Consider the following 19,348-nt stretch of genomic DNA (forward strand, 5'->3'; position numbering starts at 1 on the left):
GAGACCTCAAAGATCATCGAGTCCAACCTGTCACCCTCAACCTCATGACTATCTAAACCATGGCACCAAGTGCCACGTCCAATCCCCTCTTGAACACCTCCAGGGATGGTGACTCCACCACCTCCCTGGGCAGCCCATTCCAATGGCCAACCACTCTCTCTGTGAAGAACTTTCTCCTCACCTCCAGCCTAAACCTCCCCTGGCGCAGCTTGAGACTGTGTCCTCTTGTTCTGGTGCTGGTTGCCTGGGAGAAGAGACCAACCCCCTCCTGGCTACAACCTCCCTTCAGGTAGTTGTAGACAGCAATGAGGTCACCCCTGAGCCTTCTCTTCTCCAGGCTAAACAGTCCCAGCTCCCTCAGCCTCTCCTCATAGGGCTTGTGCTCAAGGCCTCTCTCCAGCCCTCGTTGCCCTTCTCTGGACATGCTCCAGCAATTCAACATCTTTCCTCAACTGAGGGGCCCAGAACTGGACATAGTACTCAAGGTGTGGCCTAACCAGTGAAATGTATATACACAGGAACTTTAAATAGTTTGAGGAAATCTGTATGTTTAGAAAGTGAAACTAACTTGGACTGGGGGGGTGGGGTGGGGTGTGAGTGCTTGTCGGAATCGGCAAGCCTACAACAGGCAGTTTGCACAAACTACTACAGAAACTCTATGAAGAAGTATTTAGCTTACTCACTGCCTGAAGAAATTTCGCGAGGTCTTTTCTTGATACTGTTTTATATTCCCAGAAATCGTAGCACGGATGTATCATAATAAAGCAATTGAAATGGCACCGACCGCGTGGCGCTGTACCGTGTGGTTGCGGCTCCTCTCGGAACAAAAGGGTCCTGGAAGATAGCCGGTGAATCCCGGCGGCTTTGCAAGGCAGTTCGCGGGGTGCGCTGTGTAAACCAAGCTTGCCCTCCAGGGGAAAAGCCTTGTTGCTGTGATCGCAGGATACGGCCAAAAGCGGCTCCTCTGCGAAGCTGGGGCGACCCTTTCCGCGGTCTACGGAGATCGGCTGGGGAGGTGCCGGTCCTTGCCGGTCAGTCGGGCAGAAGCGGCGGTCTACGGCGAGGCACTCGAACACGCCGGTTCAAGTCCCGGGCAAAGGCGGATCTCTCGGCAGCAGAAGGCACAAGGCAAACACGGGCACGCACACGGGAACAGGCGCGAGTATAAAACGGAGCACGGAGCACGGATACCGGGCACGGAAACACGGAACACGAGTTTACCAAACAACCCCTATTTGACATTTGCCGCACTAACACTGGTCCAGTGAGCATCCTTGTTAAACAGAGCAATTAATCAATGAACTGATTTTTCACCTAGTGTGAGCATAACTTCTAAACAAAGCCAGCAGGAGCATGTTACCTGAGCTTTGTTTGCCCCAAATGGCCCAGGAAATTGTCTACTCAGACAAAGTGGCGCCAAGAGTTCCCCCCCACTCCAGAGGGAAGAGGGGAGAGGGGGTTCCAGCTGAACATGTAGGAACATGTCCTGCCACCTTTAGGATATAACCTTGGTCATAGGCATCATTCACCACAGTCACCTCCAGTTCCAGCTGTCCCCAATGGGCCCACCACAGGGCACGACTGAGCCCATCCTCAAGGGAATCTGTGGCACCTCTGTGAAAATGCCTTCAAGTGGAGGGTGGTAAACACCAAGCAAAAGGAGAAGCAAGGCCAGAGCAGGAGGAGCAATGTAGGAAAAAAGACCACAGTGTGGGGTGAGGAGGAAAGAGAGAAGACCACGCCTGGGCCGAGCCAAGGGGCTGCTTGAACAGGAGCTAAGAGGTACGACCCCAAAGGGGCTGCTGCCAGTGAAGGAACCAGCATGCATATGCTGGCCCCAGTCTCCTGGGCCACCCACCACCTCCCCAAAGGGGCTGAGCATAGCATATGGTGAGGGGACTGAAGAGCAAGTAGGGCAGGGGAAGAAGAGGTGTCTGAAGGGAACTGTGTTTTTCCTAAGGGTTGGGTGGTTGTTTTCAGGCTTCTTTGACACCAGAATCTGTAAGAAATAGTTTGTTAATTGGTGAATCAATTGCATTCATGGAAGTTCTCTGAATGAACAAAGAGTTTCTGTCCATATCTTACTGGAATTTCTATTGAAACTCTCTTCTTAGTCAGAGCTGAGCTTACTTCTGCTCCTGTCTTTGGAAGCCCAGGACAGAAGGGCATTGATGTATTCAGGTTGCACATGGAAAGTGCTTTGCCAATTTTGTGAGATGCACTGGACCCTGGAATTAAAAAAGTGACATCAAGAAGACGTTTTCCAATTCCTTTCACCATAATGCTTGCAAAAGAACAATGCACGTGGTCTGGTGATGATGAGGACAGCCCTATGGGAGGTAAATTCCCGGTTTACACCCAGGGCAGCTTATCTGTTTAGAATATATGATTCCAAAGAATCCCAGGTAATTGTTCAGTGTTCTGGCACCAGGACCCGGAACTAGGAGATGTTTATTCGTGTTGAGAGTCTGCTCGTCCTTGCTTTGGGAGGACACAGTGACTGTGAAATTGCCATCCACTGAGTGCTGGCAGAATGAGTGGCTGCTATTCCTCTGCTTGATAATGAGACTGGTATTTGCTGTGAATATGGTAACCTTAAATGTTATGTAGAAAGGGACATCACCAAGACAGAGGCAGCTGTAATGTGCAAAAAGCTGTTGCTGCTTTAGATGTTGTCTCCAGGATGTCAATACATGTTAGGCATGTTCTGACCCCATTCAGTGTGAGGCTCTTCAGGAGTTTCTATGTTGGCTTTTTTGTTTGTTTGTTTGGGTTTTTTTAATTATTATTTTTAGGAAGAATGAAGTTGCATGGGTATTTTAACTGTCTGGTTGATAAGCTGTTTCTGTTGTACATTATAGTGATGAACAGTATTTCAGCTTATCTGTATGGGATGCCAGAAAGGCAAGATGAGCTGCTAGATTTTATACTTTAGCTCTGGGAGTATTTCTTTGCAAACTGACATAAGGCAAAATTCCTATTTCCACTCTGATTTTGGAATTGCGAGGTTTTCTATGAGGACCACTCTGAATTATAGTTTTAAACCCCAGGAGTGCTATGAATGCAATGTAACGTGAAGCTACTGAAGAACCTAACTGACTTCTGAACTTGTAGTTTCTTTTAAAAGATCCTTAAAATTTCACTTTCTTTAATATACAGAAATAATGTCACAACTTACTTTAATGTGAGCTGTAAAAAGTTTGCCCCTTTAATCTGTGTTTTATTAATAAAGAGTATGTTATCTTTACAGCCTTCTTTTTATTACGCTAACATTTATAAACTTCCTCATAAAACGGTCAGTGAGGTCTGGAAGATCTTCATGAACTCTAGGTGCAAGTTATTTATGGAGAACAGCTGCAGTGTAAAACTACAGTGCTTCTGTCTTACTCTTGCTTTGATCGACCAATATCTGTTTGGGCTTTATTCGTGGTTTTTAAATTTTTTTTTAACATTAAGTTGTTGTTTTGAATATTTTTGTATCACAGTATGCTGATCTGAGCACAAACTAAGGTTTGATTCAGCAGAGCTCAGATATCACAGGGGGTAATGTAAGTGCTTATTTTGTTATCCATGTAAGGGGTGACCTTTTTATAACTCTTCCCCTTTCATTTACAGGAAGGTAATTTTATACCTCGAGATGGGATGTTTTTAACAACCACACAACCAATGTTATCATTGCCTTTCTGCACCAGTGTTTGTGTGCCAACAGGATGTTAGAGAAATTGTCTCCTCCTCAGGTCAATCTATGCTCTTTTTCTGTTTATTACGGGTATGTATATCAGACTATTATTTTCTGTTACTGATGCACACATGGAAGTTTGTGTGGCTCCATCTGTGCCTATGCCTGTATATTTTTATCAACTTGTAGATTAAAACTTTTTTTGAGGAGCCAGAAAACTGGAGAAACGTCAGTACCTGGGTAACTTTCTTTACATACATTGTACCAGAAATGTAGACACATTTCAAATGGTGCTTCAACTCAGAAGGACTTTCAAGTTGCTTTCCAAATTAGGGGAATTTGGACTTGAAAGTCCTTCTGAGTTGAAGCTCCATTTGAAATGTGTGCTACATTTAGCTTGTATCTGTAGCAGTGGTTCTATCACCAAATAACTCCTCCCCCACCTAGAAAGGGGATCAGGAAAAGGAGAGGAAATCCATGTGTTGAAATGAAAACAGATTTAGTGAAAGAACAAAACTAATATTGCTACCAATGCCAATATAAGATAGTCAAAGTTATACTCAGCCCAGTGGTTGTACAACAGCCACAATAAACAGGAAAGCAGCCTGTGGTAGCAGAATGAAGAGTGAGCACTTCCACAAATAGAAGGAGTAGGCAGCAGAAGCCAGCAAACTTCCCCCTCTATAATGAGCATGATGTTTATGGTATGGGATACACCTGTTAGCTCAGATAGCTGCCCTGACTTTCACCCATCTCAAGCTTCTGGCTGACTCAAAACTGATAATGGCCTGCAGACCATGGCTGGCCTATGATTCAATCCCCGGGAAACCAGGACAAATTTAACTTCTGGAGCATTCCTTAGGTTAAGGGAGACCCCAAGGCACTATTTGGTTTCAAACTCAAAAGTCTTCTTGGGTCTTTTGTGCCCACTGCTCCTTTTTAGCCTCAATATGTGTATGTTTTCTCTTGGAAATACTGTGGTGCAGCTCTGTCTCCTGTCACAACTTCCTGTAGCAACTGGCTGTTGGCTACAACGTCTACACATTGCAGTTGATGTGTTTGGCACAAGCATAGGATTTGCAGCTCAGCTCAGTATATCAGTAGATAGAAGTACAAAGCCACTTCAGAAATGTCAGTGTTTGATCTTTTTGTTTTTATCTGCCTTTCCCTCTGTATTTTCTGCCTCCCACCTCCTGAAATTCTTCTCCTAATTAAGTAGCAACAGATACTTGTGTGCTTCAAACCAGGGGTTTCTGCCTGATGTTCTATGTGTTTTCTCTTAAAGAGAGGAAGTATATTTTCTAGCTGTACTTCAGTAACAAGTTTGTTTCATGTGTGTGTGCTCTGCAGTACACTGAGAGTGGAGAGGTTTTGTATGGTTTGTGTTTGTAAAGTATCTGGCTCACAGGAGACTCAAATGTAAACCAGTTAATGTTTTAAAATAAGCTGAAGTTCTTCTTGTAAGGTGAAGTTCCTGTTCCACTCTTTACCTCACATGCAGTGATAGTGAGAAACAGAATTAACTAATGTCAAGAAGGGGTCATAAATCTCCTGTCATCACCTACTATGGAAAGTTATGTGGACAACTAAATACAAGCTGACTGGGTGATATCATAGGACATTAACCATTTTATGGAGTCACTTGCTGTCCAGTGTTTGCATAGTACAATCATAAACAGAATACTACCCGTCTCCATTATCCCAACTCTGCAAGGATTGATTCACAATACACATGGATGACAATCCTCTTTTTTATTTTCTCGGAGACATGAGACTTTTCTGATGGCTTTCTGTAAGATCCCATTCCTTTTGGAATAATCTTCCACTAGATAAAATGCTGTGAAATGCCATTTCACTTGTCATTTTAAATTTATAAAAGCAACAAGAAGTTTTCCCCATACCTTTTTTCACTGTTATCAGAAATTATTAATCATGTCTGTAAGGAGTTACTTTATGTTTCTCTAAACATTGTGCTATCAAATCTAGCCTTCATCATAGGCAGGTTCATGTACTGTTCCACAGCAGAGCAGTTCCACTGCTGAGGGGCAGTGCACTGTGGATGAAAGCAGTCCAATGATGGCTCTTTCCGGAAGATGCTGTGAGGAACAAGTGTCTGCGTTTTGAGGGTGGAACCTCCCTTTGGAATGCAGAAATGGCCTTGCGCAATGATACTGTCAGTACTATTTTCACAATTAAATCATATCTTTGAATTTATTGCACTTCTTCCTCCTTTCACTGTCTGAACAATTATCTGCTGTTTTCAGAATTGATTTACAGGGTTGAACTCAGGTCCCCTGCCCTCCTAGGAAACGGTCTGACGTGAGTTCTGTGGAACAGGGAGGCAACTCACCCACATGAATGGGACCCTTATTTGTTTAGTCGTTGGTTCGTTTCTTGTACATTTCTTCCTTCTTTCACTATCCGAACACTGTCTGCTGTTCTCAGAATTTCATACTTTATGGAGATGGAGTATTTCTACAAACCATATAGCCAGCGTGATCCTTGCCATTCTGAGCGTTTATTCCTGTGCTAAAAGCGCATTAAGAGAAGCAGGCACCTTTTCATGTCACTCCAAGCTTTCCTGGTGTTTGTCCTTATTAATTGTGAATGACCTTCTCTATCATATTTTACTGCTGAGTCACACGTGAATGCATGAAGTCTGGTTGCTTGGATCTGTGTATATGATTTTATCTATGTGTTGATAAACTTCTTTGAAAAGCCAAAACGTTTGCAGAAATGTCAGTACCTGGGTAACCTGCTTTACATACAATATACCAGAAACTTGTAGAGAATTTCTGTCATCTTGGGAGTGTGTTCCCTAGAATCCTGACATGTCACACAGAGGCTGCATGTCCTTGAGAAGAGATCTCTTTGATTTCTAACTAGCAATAGCCATATTAGATATCAATTCTCAAGAATTAAACAAAGTTCGTCCTGATACCACTTGTGTCTTCTCCTGGTACCTTCGTCTTTCTTCACCCTTTTCTTTTTCTTCACTAGCCACCCACTGGACTGTTGTTTAGGGAAACCACTCCAATTAGTAATCTGAGAAGACCACAAATGTAACCCTGGTCTCCTTCTTTCAATTTCCATTTCTTGGATAGGAATTGCCCTCCTTCCTTTCCCAGGCCATTCCTCAAGTGCTCATTGCTTCCATCTCGAGTGGGAGTGCAGTGACCACTTGAATTGGTCAAATAACCAACCTTCTGCTACTCTCCACAGCTTTTGTTGACCCGACCTTCAAAAACTGTGAAAGGTGCTTAGACACTCATCTCCAGTGTAAGTAGATGTTTCTACTATCACCATCTGGAGTGAGTGGGCAGTTCTAGGGCAATGCTTAAATTTATGTGTGCTACATTTAGTATTTAAATCTGCAGCAGATTCCTCCCTTACAATTCATGTGCTTGCCTGCTGTTTCCATAAAGTCTGTTTAGAAACAGTCCTATAAAGGACTGTTCTGAGAGTAAAGGCAAAAGTTAGGTTGTCCAGTTTCTTCTGGCTCCTTTTAAGATTAGAGGAGCATAAACCCAAGGTTTTAGGAAGAGTCAAACTGCCAGGAGCTATTTCAAATCCCTTTGACATCTCATGTGTTAATATGAATAGGACGAGTTAAAAAAAAATACAATAAACAGAAGACCAACAAACCAACTCACTCTTCCTTAATAAGGAGGACTGAATATTGATGTGGACAGAACCTCAGCAACATGATAACTGTCTGTGAATGGGATCCTTGTGATTTTGAAGGCTCAAAGGTCTGTGTTTTGACTCTTGTTGTTTATTTAATTTATGTTCCTTTAGGTCATGCAGAAAATTATGCATGTGACAGAGATTAAATTATGAGACCAAATCACAGATTCTATAATCTAATTTTATCTTTGTCATCTCTCTATTTTCCTGCATGACGTTAGAAACCATCAATAAATTATGATTCGTACTAGGTTATATTTTATGATTTAAGTTGTCTAGAAATGCCATTTCACTTGCTATTCGAAACTTTTCTGCAGCTTTCCAAAGATATCATAAATTGTTTGAACTTTGAACAATATGTTATTCCTGCTATAATAAGGGGAAATAATCAACTAAGTTTTCAGGAAGCTGTTTTATTTTATGTCAGTGCAGTATAAAGTCTGTAATTAAGGTAATGGGCAATAATAAGTTTATGATGTTTTGCACTTTAAACACAGCTGTGTCAACACTGAATGTAACAAATATTTTAGAAGGGTATGCCCATAGAATATGTAAACCAAAATATATTATAACTTTATTTTACCTTCAAAGAGAAACTTTTTAACATGGGGCAGATCCAGGTCTTCCAGACAGTACAAATGTGATTTCTTAGAGCTTTTTGAATGCAGCAGAGAGAGTCCTTGTCCTCAGTGCAGCCCCTGTTACACCTATAAGCATGCAACAACGGCCCCCTTCTTGGAAGTGTTCAAAGCCGGGCAGAATCGGGATTTGAGCAACCTGGTCTAGTGTAAGGTGATCACGGCCAAGGCAGTGGGGTTGGAACTAGATTATCTTTACAGTCTCTTCCAAGTCAAACCATTATATGATTCTATTCCATGGCAAGGATATCTCCAATTTATTGTTTTGCTAACTGTAAGCAGTTAGATAAGAGAGAGATTTTTGCTCTTGTCCTGGTGTAAAACCTGATTTTATCAAGAATTTACTACTTCAGGGAAGTAGTTGTGAACTTTAGCCAGTGTCACAAATTCTGTGACTCACTGGCTTTTTTCCTGTGGAAGGCGTTAACATCTTCACCACGCTGCAGCGTGCATATTCGAATACGAAACCTCACAGAATCCTATATAAGTGACTCCCAAAGACCCAGCCTATCAGTACAGCCTACTGGGATAAGGTAAGACTTGCATAGCTCAGTGGATAACTCTAGAGATGCCAAAGATATATTTTATGCTGTCATCAGAAGGTGCTTATTTTTCTCTGGTATGCTGTTTAAGTGCTAACTTAGGAGTGATTCTTAAAAGTGCCTTTGTAATAAGAGTATCTGTGTTGGGCATTGCAGCTTTGGGTTTGCAATGATATCAAAATATGAAATAGAGAGAATAGACAATTTTGAATGACTGAAAGAAAACATTTTTTGTAGCATTTTAGACTTTAAATTGTTGGTAAAATAGAATTTACTCCTAGAAAGACAGATCCTGTTTTCTTGGTTTTGTTAGGTGGCCTTTTAGCTCTCTCTGTCTTAGTTAAAGGAACTGAGGAGTCAATTTTTCAAAGTGTGAATGTGAGCAGTTGCTTTTAATTTCACATTTCAGAGCAAAGCTCCCAGTAATGATAGCTATGAATGATGTGTGGGGCTGTGAAAGACTCATCTCTGTTTTGCTGCCATCACTCAGTAACTGACAAGGGCTCTTTGGGACCTACTGTGGTACCACTGAGAGGAGAATCTGTCACCACTGCCAAGACTCCCCCCAAATCCCTTTGCACGTGATTTTTTTCCTCTTTGTGGGTTGAATCAAGTCACCCAGAAGGGTTCTGAGGTGAGCATCCTGGTGAGTTCTAATTAATCAAATTGAATGGATTTTGGATTTTATCTCATGAGTTGCCTTCCAAGCATTAAGGGGACTAAATCAGGTAAAATCAGGTTTAAGTTCTTCTTTGCCATCTGTTTTGTTGAAAACATTTGTGGAGTCACTTCACCACAAATCACTCTCCCTGTGAAGTTGCAAATGGCAGAAAGGGCAATTATTGGCATGGCTGTAGTGGCACTACCTGCAGATTGTGCATTGTCAGGAGGAAGAAGTCTTGTAGCATTTGGTGTCTTTGAGCATGGCTGGTAGGGCTTAAGCTGGGATGACAGAGCAAGCTGATTTAGACTAAAGCCAGGCAGGACTGATCTAGGGAGAGGCTCAAGAGCTGATCAGCTGCTGGCGGGAGCAGCAGAGGTGAACAGTAAAAAGGAAATGTTTGTGATGAGGAGTCCGGGGAGTTAGCCAGGGATTCCTTGAAACAGTAGGGGAACAAGAAAAATACTGCACAGCTCTGATCACCTGTGGGGAGTGCCACTGCTTGTCATGGCCAGAAATGGATCATTCAAGATTAATCGAGCTTTGAACAAGTCTGTGTGTTTGTGGGAAGGTCAGCTTTTAAACTAATATTTATTTAATGACAAATGCATAATTGTTTGAGCTAGCTGACAATTATACCTCTGTTGTGCAGCTCAAAAGATGGATATTGAGGCTGGAGATGATATTGCTATTGTTGGAATAGGATGCAACTTTCCTGGAGGTGAGTTTCAGGTAAAAGCAAAGCAGGCTGCTGGGTGAACACTGAAAATCAGAGCCACTCACTGTTGTCTAAAAACTAGTATCTGGAGATGACCTTTTGCTGTCAGTGGGGCTCCCTGTGGAGTGGTGCTGTACAGATCCAAAAAGACCTCATCATTCCCATGTGGTCGTTAAGGACAAGATGGCTGTATGTAGTAGATGCAGTGAGATGACAGGGAAATGGTGAGAGCAGAAGCTTAAGGATTTTGTGGGGTTTAACACAAGCAGTAAAGGGATCAGTCATATCCTTTCATTTTCCTCACACCAAAGAATGTCCATTTGTTTATGTGGTGGTTCTACTTGAGCAACCTAGATTTATTAGTGAGAGTTCCCAGTAAGTGGGTGTGCATTTCTGAGTCTGCCTGGGGAGGGGGAGCAGATAATTTAAACTACTTTTAAATCTTTGCACAACAGGAGATGGCATTGACAATTTCTGGAAAGTCCTGGAGGAAGGCAAAAACTGCACAGTCGAAATCCCCACCGAGAGATTTGATACCAAGGACTGGTATGATCCAGATGACAACAAGCCAGGAAAGATATGTACAACACGAGCAGCTCTGCTGGATGAGTGAGTCTGTTCCTCTGCTGTGCCACTGGGTTTTGTTTTGTGCTTAGTCTGATGTGTTCAGCCGTGCAGAGGGTGTGAGGCACAGGAGAGCTTGCAATGGGCCCCAGCACTGGCTTTCTTTTCTCTCCTGTGAAGAGATTTCCTGGTGTGTGACACTGATGAGCACATTTAGCTGCCGGCCATGTTCAGCACAGATGTTTGTGGCCAGGCACACATAGGGCTGTGATTCCATAATCCAACATGAATGTGAATACTCACCATGTATTGTCTCCTGTCACCTGGAGGAGTGTCTGCATTTTGAGTACACAGAAATTCACATCCATTGGGCATGAGGGGGAATAGTTTGGATCTGAGATGGGCTCCAGCCTGTCACATAATTCCTACTGCTTATAGCACTGTGGAAAGCGGCAGGGTATGGACTCTGAGTTGTGAGAACTGCCTGCCAAGTCTTCTCCAGTTTCAGCTTGAAGGCTAACCAGCTTTGCTGGAACTCAAGACCTTATCCTGTGTTTGTAGGGACAAGTAGCTGTAATTGGGGTGCAGATGTGACAGTTTAGGGACAAAGTAAAGAAGTCTGGTTTTGCTAGACAGTCAGGGAATCTTAGACTTCCTGTGAGTGTTATACCTGCTCGGAAACCTGAACTACTCATAATTTTTTAATAATCTTGCTTTTCTCCAGGTTCATATTGTCATGTCTTTAAAAAGGGAAACTTTTCATTTATTCTAAGTCACTCCTCCATAGTACTGACAGATTATGTATATGTAACTATCAGGTGAAGAGAGCAGCGAAAGCGAAAATCTGGAGGAGCAAAGTGTGCATACACAGATAAAATATTTGGAGTTCATTATTAGAGAAGTATGAGGATCTCTTGGAAATGTCTAAGCTGATCCTCTACTTAGTACCTTGCAATAACTTACAAGACAATATTTGTTTAGAATTTGTTGCCTAAGGCCACATTATAGCACAGTCACTGTAGATTTTCTGCAGATTTTCATAATCTGAAGAGTCCTGTTGGTAGTGGTGGGATAAGCACATGACTAAAGATGTCTAGGAGTGGGCTTGTAACTCTGAAATGCAAATCCACAGTGGGACATGAAGCATCCTTGGCCTACCAACATTTTCTTCTGCTTTGGTTTTCGTAGTATTGCAGAATATGTGTACTTTGAGTCTTGAAGTGGATGCATATTGTCCATACATTGTAGCGTGTTCTGGTCTGTGTCTTTTAGATTTAATTCATTTGACAACCACCTGTTTGGCATCAATAACACAGAAGCTGAACGCATGGATCCGCAACAGAAGTTGCTGATAGAGTGCACGTACAAAGCGCTGGAGGATGCAGGAGTCCCTGTAGAAGCTGTCAGTGGCACCAAAACAGGTGTTTTCATTGGTAAGATGAAAATTTGATGGTGAAGAAAGTCTGTGTGAATGTTCTAAAGTCTGGAGCACCCCTTTGTATACTTCACCTACATAACTAGCACCGGAGGTCTAGGGCTGCTGTCCTATGCCACTGCTTGCAATTTGTGGGTCCCAGTGAGGATTAGTGGGCTGCTCTAGAATTTAACAAGGGAAATGGCAGGTTCTGCACCTGGAACAGAGTGCACAAGGATAAATTGGGAGAGGAGTGTCTGGAGAGCAGCCCTGCAGAAAGGGCTCTAGTGCATTAATTGCTGGGTAATGAGGTGATCATAGGCAGCCATTGTCTTAGCACTGGGGCAGCCTCACCTTGATGATTGTGTGCAGTTCTGGGCCCTGAGGTGTAAAAAGGAAGTGTCCAGAAGAGAGCAATAAAGCTGGTGGAAGTCCTGTAAGGCATGTCCTGTGAGGAGCAGCTAAGGACAGCCAGGTCTATCCAGTTTGGAGATCATGAGGCCTGGGGAGGGGCCTTGTTGCTCTCTACAGCTTCCTGAAGAGGGTAAGTGAAGATGGAGGTGCTGATCTGTTCTCCCTGGTGTGACAGGAGGCATAGAAATTTGATGAAAGCTGCATCAGAGGAGCTTCAGACTTGACAGTAGGAAGAATTTAATTTGCTGAGGGTGTGGTAAAACACTGGAACAGGCTCCCTAGAGTGGAGATTGAGGCTCCATTCATGTCGACATGTAAGAGGCGTTTGGGCAATGCCCTTAATAACATGGTGAGACTTGAATTGGTCAGGTGGTTGGACTAGATGCTTATTGAAGGTCACTTCCAGCTGAACTCATATTCTGTTCTACATCCATTTGTTCACTGGGGTTAAACTGACACCTATTTGATATTTTTGCAGGTCTTATGAATCGAGACTATGAAATTGTAACAAGCAGGGCAGTGAGTGAAATCAATCATTATGATGGTACTGGAACAGCAATGAGCATTGCTGCTAACAGAGTCTCCTTCACGTTTAACCTGACTGGACCATCGCTGGTGATCGACACTGCATGTTCATCTTTTCTTTTTGCTCTGCACTATGCCTTGCGAGCAATTAAATCAGGTAACAGGCGTGAAGAGGTGCTAGACAAGGAAAGACAATTGTTTGTGTCTCTCACCCTGCAGTTCTCAACATGGGCGTGCTTCTGTTTCTCTCCAGGAGACTGTGAGGCTGCAATCTGTGGTGGAGTGAACTGCATAATAGATCCCCGCACCTTTGTATCTCTCAGTAAAGCAAAAATGATCTCTCCAGAAGGAATAAGCAAACCGTTCTCCAAAAAGGCAGATGGGTATGGAAGGGGAGAAGGCTGTGGTGTTGTTTTCCTCAAACCTCTGAAAAAGGTAAGATAGCTTGGGGAGCAGCCTAGAATAAGACTGATGGCTTACCTGAGTTTTGTATCTTCAGCTCTAAACATTACTCTTCCAGAAGAGATTTTCCAAATCAAGCTGAGGAGTAATGAGACACTTTTTAAGCATGAAGCATTTATGCACTTCCCCTACCATGGGGAAAGGATCGTAGGTTTAAAAGTTAGGTTCACCCTCTGTCTGTTCTTGGTTTTGTTGTTTTCCTTTCTGGTATCCAGAGAACTCCTGTGAAGATTCAAAATAATTTTGCCTTTTTATGAAACAGGCAAAGGAAGACTACAGCAAAATCTGGGGTGTGATAAACATCAGTGCTGTAAATCAGAACGGCAGGTCCACAACTCCAATCACAAGACCCTCTCAGGTGGAGCAGGAGAAGCTGCTGCGCAGCATTTACGAAAGCCGTGTTGATCCCTCGGTGGTGCAGTACATTGAAGCCCACGGAACAGGAACTGCTGCTGGAGATTCTACTGAAGCTGAAAGCCTAGGCAGAGTCATTTGTAAAATGAGGTCTTCACAGGTTTCCATTCTGAAAATTGGTTCTGTGAAAGGCAATATTGGCCACACTGAATCAGCTGCTGGAGCAGCAGGGTTAATCAAAGTGCTCCTGATGATGCATCACGGGAAGATTGTTCCATCCTTGCATTACTCAAAGGAGATGAGCAGCATCGACACAGAGAAGTTAAACTTTACCATTCCCACAGCTGTAGAGCTCTGGGAAGAATCCAAGGAGTATGGAAGAGTAGCTGGCATCAACTGCTTTGGGTTTGGAGGGACCAACGCTCACGCTGTGGTCAGGCAGGTAAAGCAGCTAGAGCCCCTGCCAGCCTTTAGGAGGCCTCTTGAATTAGTGCTGCTGTCAGCAGCATCGAGCAAGTCCCTTCAGATGACAATGGCTGACATGGCTGAGCAGATGAGCACCAGACACTCCATCACTCTCCCCAGCCTGGCCTACACATCTGCCTGCAGAAGAAGCCACGCCAACCACAGGTACCGAAGAGCTTTTGTCACAAATTCTCTCCAACACTTGCAGCAAGAGGTTGTGTCAGCAGCAAGCACTGAGCTCACCATGTTGAAGGGGGAGCCACAGCTGGTGTTTGTCTTCTGCGGCAACGGCGTGACGCTGCCGGAGTTCAGCGAGGCCCTGCTGAGCTCGGAGCCTCTCTTCAGAGACAAGTGCAAGGAAATAGAAGCTCTTTTCCAGAAACAGGCTCCCATCAGCCTCCTACCAGCAGGAGGTCACAGCCCACAGGATTTGCTGAACCCAGCACTTGCCCAGCCCCTGCTTTTCACCCTGCAGGTGGCCTTAGCTTCCCTTCTGAAATACTGGGGCGTTAAGGCAGTGGCTGCCGTCGGCCACTCGGTAGGGGAAGTTGCTGCTGCACACTTTGCTGGGTACCTTTCCCTGGCAGATGCAGTCAAAGTGATTTACCATCGGAGCCGGCTGCAGGCCAAGACGACTGGGGGCAGAATGCTGGTGGTTGGCAACATCCCTGTTGAAGAGATTGCGGAACGCCTGCATCGCTACTCGGGAAAGGTCTGCATTGCAGCTTTCAACAGCCCCCTTTCCTGCACCTTGTCTGGGAATTCAGATGCCATGGATGCTGTCCAGAGAGATTTAGCTCAAGCTTTCAGCCAGAGAAAGATCTTTCTTCATGTTTTGAATGTTCCAGCTGCGTACCACAGCCCCAGCATGGACACCATACTTGAAGAGCTGGAAGAGAGCCTCCAGCCTTTAGAAAAACAGAAGGGGGAAATTGAAGTGATTTCAACACTGACGGGGCTGGCTGCTTCTGAAAATGACTTTGCTCTGGGCAAGTTCTGGGCCCAGCATACTCGTGAGCCTGTTGCTTTCACTCAGGCCATCAAAACTGCAGCTAAAGACAGGGAAAATGTGGTGTTTGTGGAAATAAGTCCTCACCGAGTACTGCAGCGAAGCATCAAGGAAACTCTGGGGAAAGACACAAAGGTTTTCTGCTCTTTGCAGTCCGGTGCAGAGCACCAGACGCTCTTCACCCTGGTAGGAAACCTCTTTGAACTGGGGTACAATCCCGACTGGCAGCACTTCTATGATGGCTATCAAAGCGTTCCCGTGGCCATTCCACGGTATCAGTTTGAGCGCAAAAAACTCATGGCCTATCTGGACATCCATCAACAAGCCAACCAAAGAGGTGTCAGCTCCAGCCACCCTTTGATTTATGGCATGGGCAGTAACAAGATGGAGTTTGGCTGCCTGCTGTCCCAGGACACAACGTCATACTTATATGAGCACAAGAACAATGGTGTGGCTTTAGTCCCCGGTGCTTTTTATGTGGAGCTTGGTCTAGCCTCTGTGTTGAGCAGCTCAAGTCCCAGAGTGCCTCTGAGTAGTTGCCAGATGAGCATCAGTTTTTCTGCGCCGTGTGTTCTCACACAGAGTTCCCAAGTCTTGACTGTCAAGCTGAATCCACAAAAGGCAGTGACAGCCTTTGAGATCCTCTCTTCCTCCAATGCAGTTTATGCCTCAGGCCAAGTTGCAAAGGGTCCTGAAGCTGTGGTGGAAGAAAGCACCATCTCCTTCCAAGACGTCTATCAAAGATGCAGATCAGTGATTAGCGGAGAGGAGATTTACGAATCGCTGTCTCAGGTTGGCTTTCAGTATGGCTCCATATTCAGGCAGCTCAGGGATGTGCATTATTGCCAGGAACTGAAGGAAGCTATAACAAGCATCAAGGTGAACAAGGAGACCCTCAGGGAGATGTACAACTACTGTATCCATCCAGTGCTGCTCGACTGCTTCCTGCAGATGACTGCTGTCTTGACCTCAAGGACATTGCAGTCCAAAGCAGGCTTTCCTTCAGGGATAGGCAGCCTGGTGGTGCTGCGACCGCTGGAGGAAGAGATGATGATATACATGAGAACGAGCAAATCCTTTGGGAACAGCCTAGAGGTCTGTGGATGCTTTATGGACAAACGTGGCTCTGTTTTGGCTGAACTGAAGCGTGTTGCCGTCACATTCATGAAGCAAACATCTTCCAGAGACAATGAGTTCATGTTTGAAAACAAGTGGAAAGAAATCTCTCTTGCACAGACAGTCGGACATCTTGGGGCTTTGCCCAGAGTGCTGGTGTTTGCTGACAAGTTCGGGATAGCTGAGCAGTTGAAAAAATATTTGCATCCCAATTCAAGGTATGTTCTGTATGAAGACTGGGAAGCCCACCTGGAAGGGAACGCACAGAATAAAATGAGATCGGAGGTTGAGGATTATGAAGAAATTCTGTTCCTGTGGGGAATTCAAAAGTTAAATGAGAATTTCCCAAGCCAAGTGGTAGCCCAGTTGGCAAAGTGTTGTGAAGCCTATCGCCAGGTCATTGTGGCATTAAGAGAGAAAACGTCCCGCTGTGCAGTCCGAGTGATCACCTACAGAACAACAGAAAGATATGTAGACCACCTGAACTGTGGGTTTGCCTTGTATGGCATGACCAGAACTTGTGCCGTTGAAGTTCCAGAAATCATCTTTCAGATGATTGACCTCAGCTCTACCAGTTCCCTGGACATCTCAGTGCTAGCAGACGTTCTTGTCAAATACAAAATCGGAGACTATCCAGAAGTTTGCATCAGCCATGGCAGAATTTATGTGGCTGAAATCAGACGCACACCCTTTGTTGATGCAGATTGCAACCAGCCCATAAAATCTCCCCAGAAGTCAGAAACATTCACTTTGTACACTTCTGATCCATACACAGCAAAAGACTTGTCTGCTGAATTATACCCCAGCACTGCTACTCCACTTGACAGACAGAGTGTTGAAATCCAAGTGGATAAAATATGTCTCCACTCAGAAGATTATTTTCCCATCAGTGTTTCAAGTCGAAACTTTGGGAATACACTGTACTGGAATTCACAAGCAGTAGACAAACATGGGCTGCTAGCACTTGATTTCAGTGGCACAGTAATAGCAACGGGCAGGAATGTGAAGAAGGTTAAAGCTGGAGATCAAGTGGTTTTATGCTATCCTGCTGTTGCCTCGTCCAGAGTTCGGGTTCCAGGAACAGTTTGTTTCAATGTAAAGAAATTCCCATGCTTTCAGACTGTCCCTTGTATGTCATACTTTATCATTGCATGGGAGATCTTCCATCAGAGATTACCCAAGGGGAAACATGGCAAAACATTGGGTATAATTTCTACAGAGACATCATCAGTTTTGTGCCAGGTTCTTTCTGCGGCAGCAGAAGAGATGGGTTGGAGACCAGTGCTTGCAGAGCCCACTCCTGATAAGTTCCACAACATAAATTTATGCAATGCCCTTGTTGTTCTTCCACCAGCAAAGAGGCTGTCTCAGGAGGATCTAGCTCACATGCACTTGCTTAAAGATGTGGTGATAGTGTGTGGCAATCAACAGTCTGATTGTATCCAGAATGTCACTGGAGTTGATCATGAAAATGTTACCTTCCATGTTGTTACACTTAGCAGCATTTTCCAGAAAGCACCTCTAAAGGACTTGCAAAAAACTGTGCATGCATGGATCAGTTCTCTGGAAATGAAACACTTTAGGCATCTGTCAGGTTCTGTTTTTCAGCCTGCAGAGAACTTTGAAAGGGTAAACTCTGTGATGTCCTATTTTACCTGCAAATCTGTCCCACTTGCGGTAGTGAGAAGGCAGAAGGACATCACTGTGTCTTCAGATATACCAATCTATGAGCCCCCAAAGAAGCTGTTCAAGCGCAGTGCTATTTATGTAGTAGTTGGAGGCCTCACTGGGCTTGGCTTTGAAACAGTGAAATTCATAGCTGAGCATGGAGGAGGGTGCATTGCAATACTCTCCAGGAGAATGCCAAGCAATGAGAAGCAAGAAGAGCTGAATGCTTTGCAGCAGCACTATAAAGGGAGCAAAGTGGTGTTTGTGCAGTGTGATGTTACTTCAACCAGTGATGTTGAGAAAGCTTTCCAGTCCATTGTGAACATCTTTGCAGGAAGTCCAATTAAAGGTGTATTTCAAAGTGCTGTAGCTTTACACGATGGCCATCTTGAAGTTCTGACCTTGGCTGACTTTCAGGAAGTGCTGAACCCCAAAGTAGCAGGGACTCTAAATCTGCATTTGGCTACCAGAGGCCAGCAGCTTGACTACTTTGTGTGTTACTCCTCTGTTACTTCCTTTCTTGGAAACTCCACCCAGACAAACTATGCAGCTGCAAACTCTTTCTTGGATGTCTTCTGCCTCTACAGGAGGAACTGTGGGCTTTCAGGCCAATCCATTAACTGGGGTGCTTTGAACCTTGGCATACTGCTCAATCAAAGCCGTATTCAGAACATTCTGGAATCCAAGGGCATAGATATTCTGCAAGTGCATGAAATCCATGAGTATCTCAGGAAGACCTTACTTGTGAATAACCCACAGCAAGCTGTTGTCAAATTAAACTTCCAAGCTTTATTTCATCATGTTTTCTCTCGGATTATTTCAGTCAAAAGTCGCTTCATGTCAATTCTGTTAGAAGAATTCAGTGACAAGATTGAAACACGTGAGGAAACTCAAGTCCAGGATAGTGCCTTAATCAAACCTGAAGACTACATCACCTTAGTGGTGAGTGACATCACAGGATCGAATGCAGATGAACTAACCATGAATACAACACTTTCATCTTTGGGCATTGACTCCATGTTAGCTATGACAATTCAGAACCGTGTCTTTCAGGAGAGGAAGGTGGACATACCTCTTCTGAAACTGCTTGATCCTCACACAACTCTGTCAAGTTTAGTAGTAGTTTTAGAAGAGAAAAGCAATACAAATGGAGTAGTTGAGAAAAAGAGTGTTGCAGTTGAAAGTGCAGAAAAGGAGAGTCGTCTGTAGAAGTCTTCTTCATTCAGGAACTGTGTAACTCTGAAGATACCTGGACCCTTTGCAGTATCGCAGAACTTGCAACTGCAGAGTAGAACATCCTCTGATGCTTAATGTACTTTTCTGCACTGACCCAGAGAAAACCACTTCAGGTTCTTCTGCCATTGTGATAGATGTATTAATCTCAGTCATTTGTTTGACTTGTTACTTTTCAATATTTTGTACCTTCATTTTT

General features: G+C 44.1%; 1 protein-coding gene across 1 annotated transcript; it reads left to right on the forward strand.

Moving 5' to 3' along the window:
• The first annotated feature begins 9,812 nt into the window (after positions 1-9,812).
• Positions 9,813-19,125, forward strand: LOC128973788 (uncharacterized). The gene is given in 7 exon segments (XM_054390222.1): positions 9,813-9,845; positions 9,847-9,928; positions 10,381-10,534; positions 11,762-11,922; positions 12,796-12,999; positions 13,096-13,277; positions 13,567-19,125. Coding segments are annotated over 7 exon segments (6,375 nt in total).
• The last annotated feature ends 223 nt before the right edge of the window (positions 19,126-19,348 follow it).

The sequence above is a fragment of the Indicator indicator genome, chromosome 20 (assembly GCF_027791375.1).
Source record: "Indicator indicator isolate 239-I01 chromosome 20, UM_Iind_1.1, whole genome shotgun sequence".
Classification (NCBI taxonomy): domain Eukaryota; kingdom Metazoa; phylum Chordata; class Aves; order Piciformes; family Indicatoridae; genus Indicator; species Indicator indicator.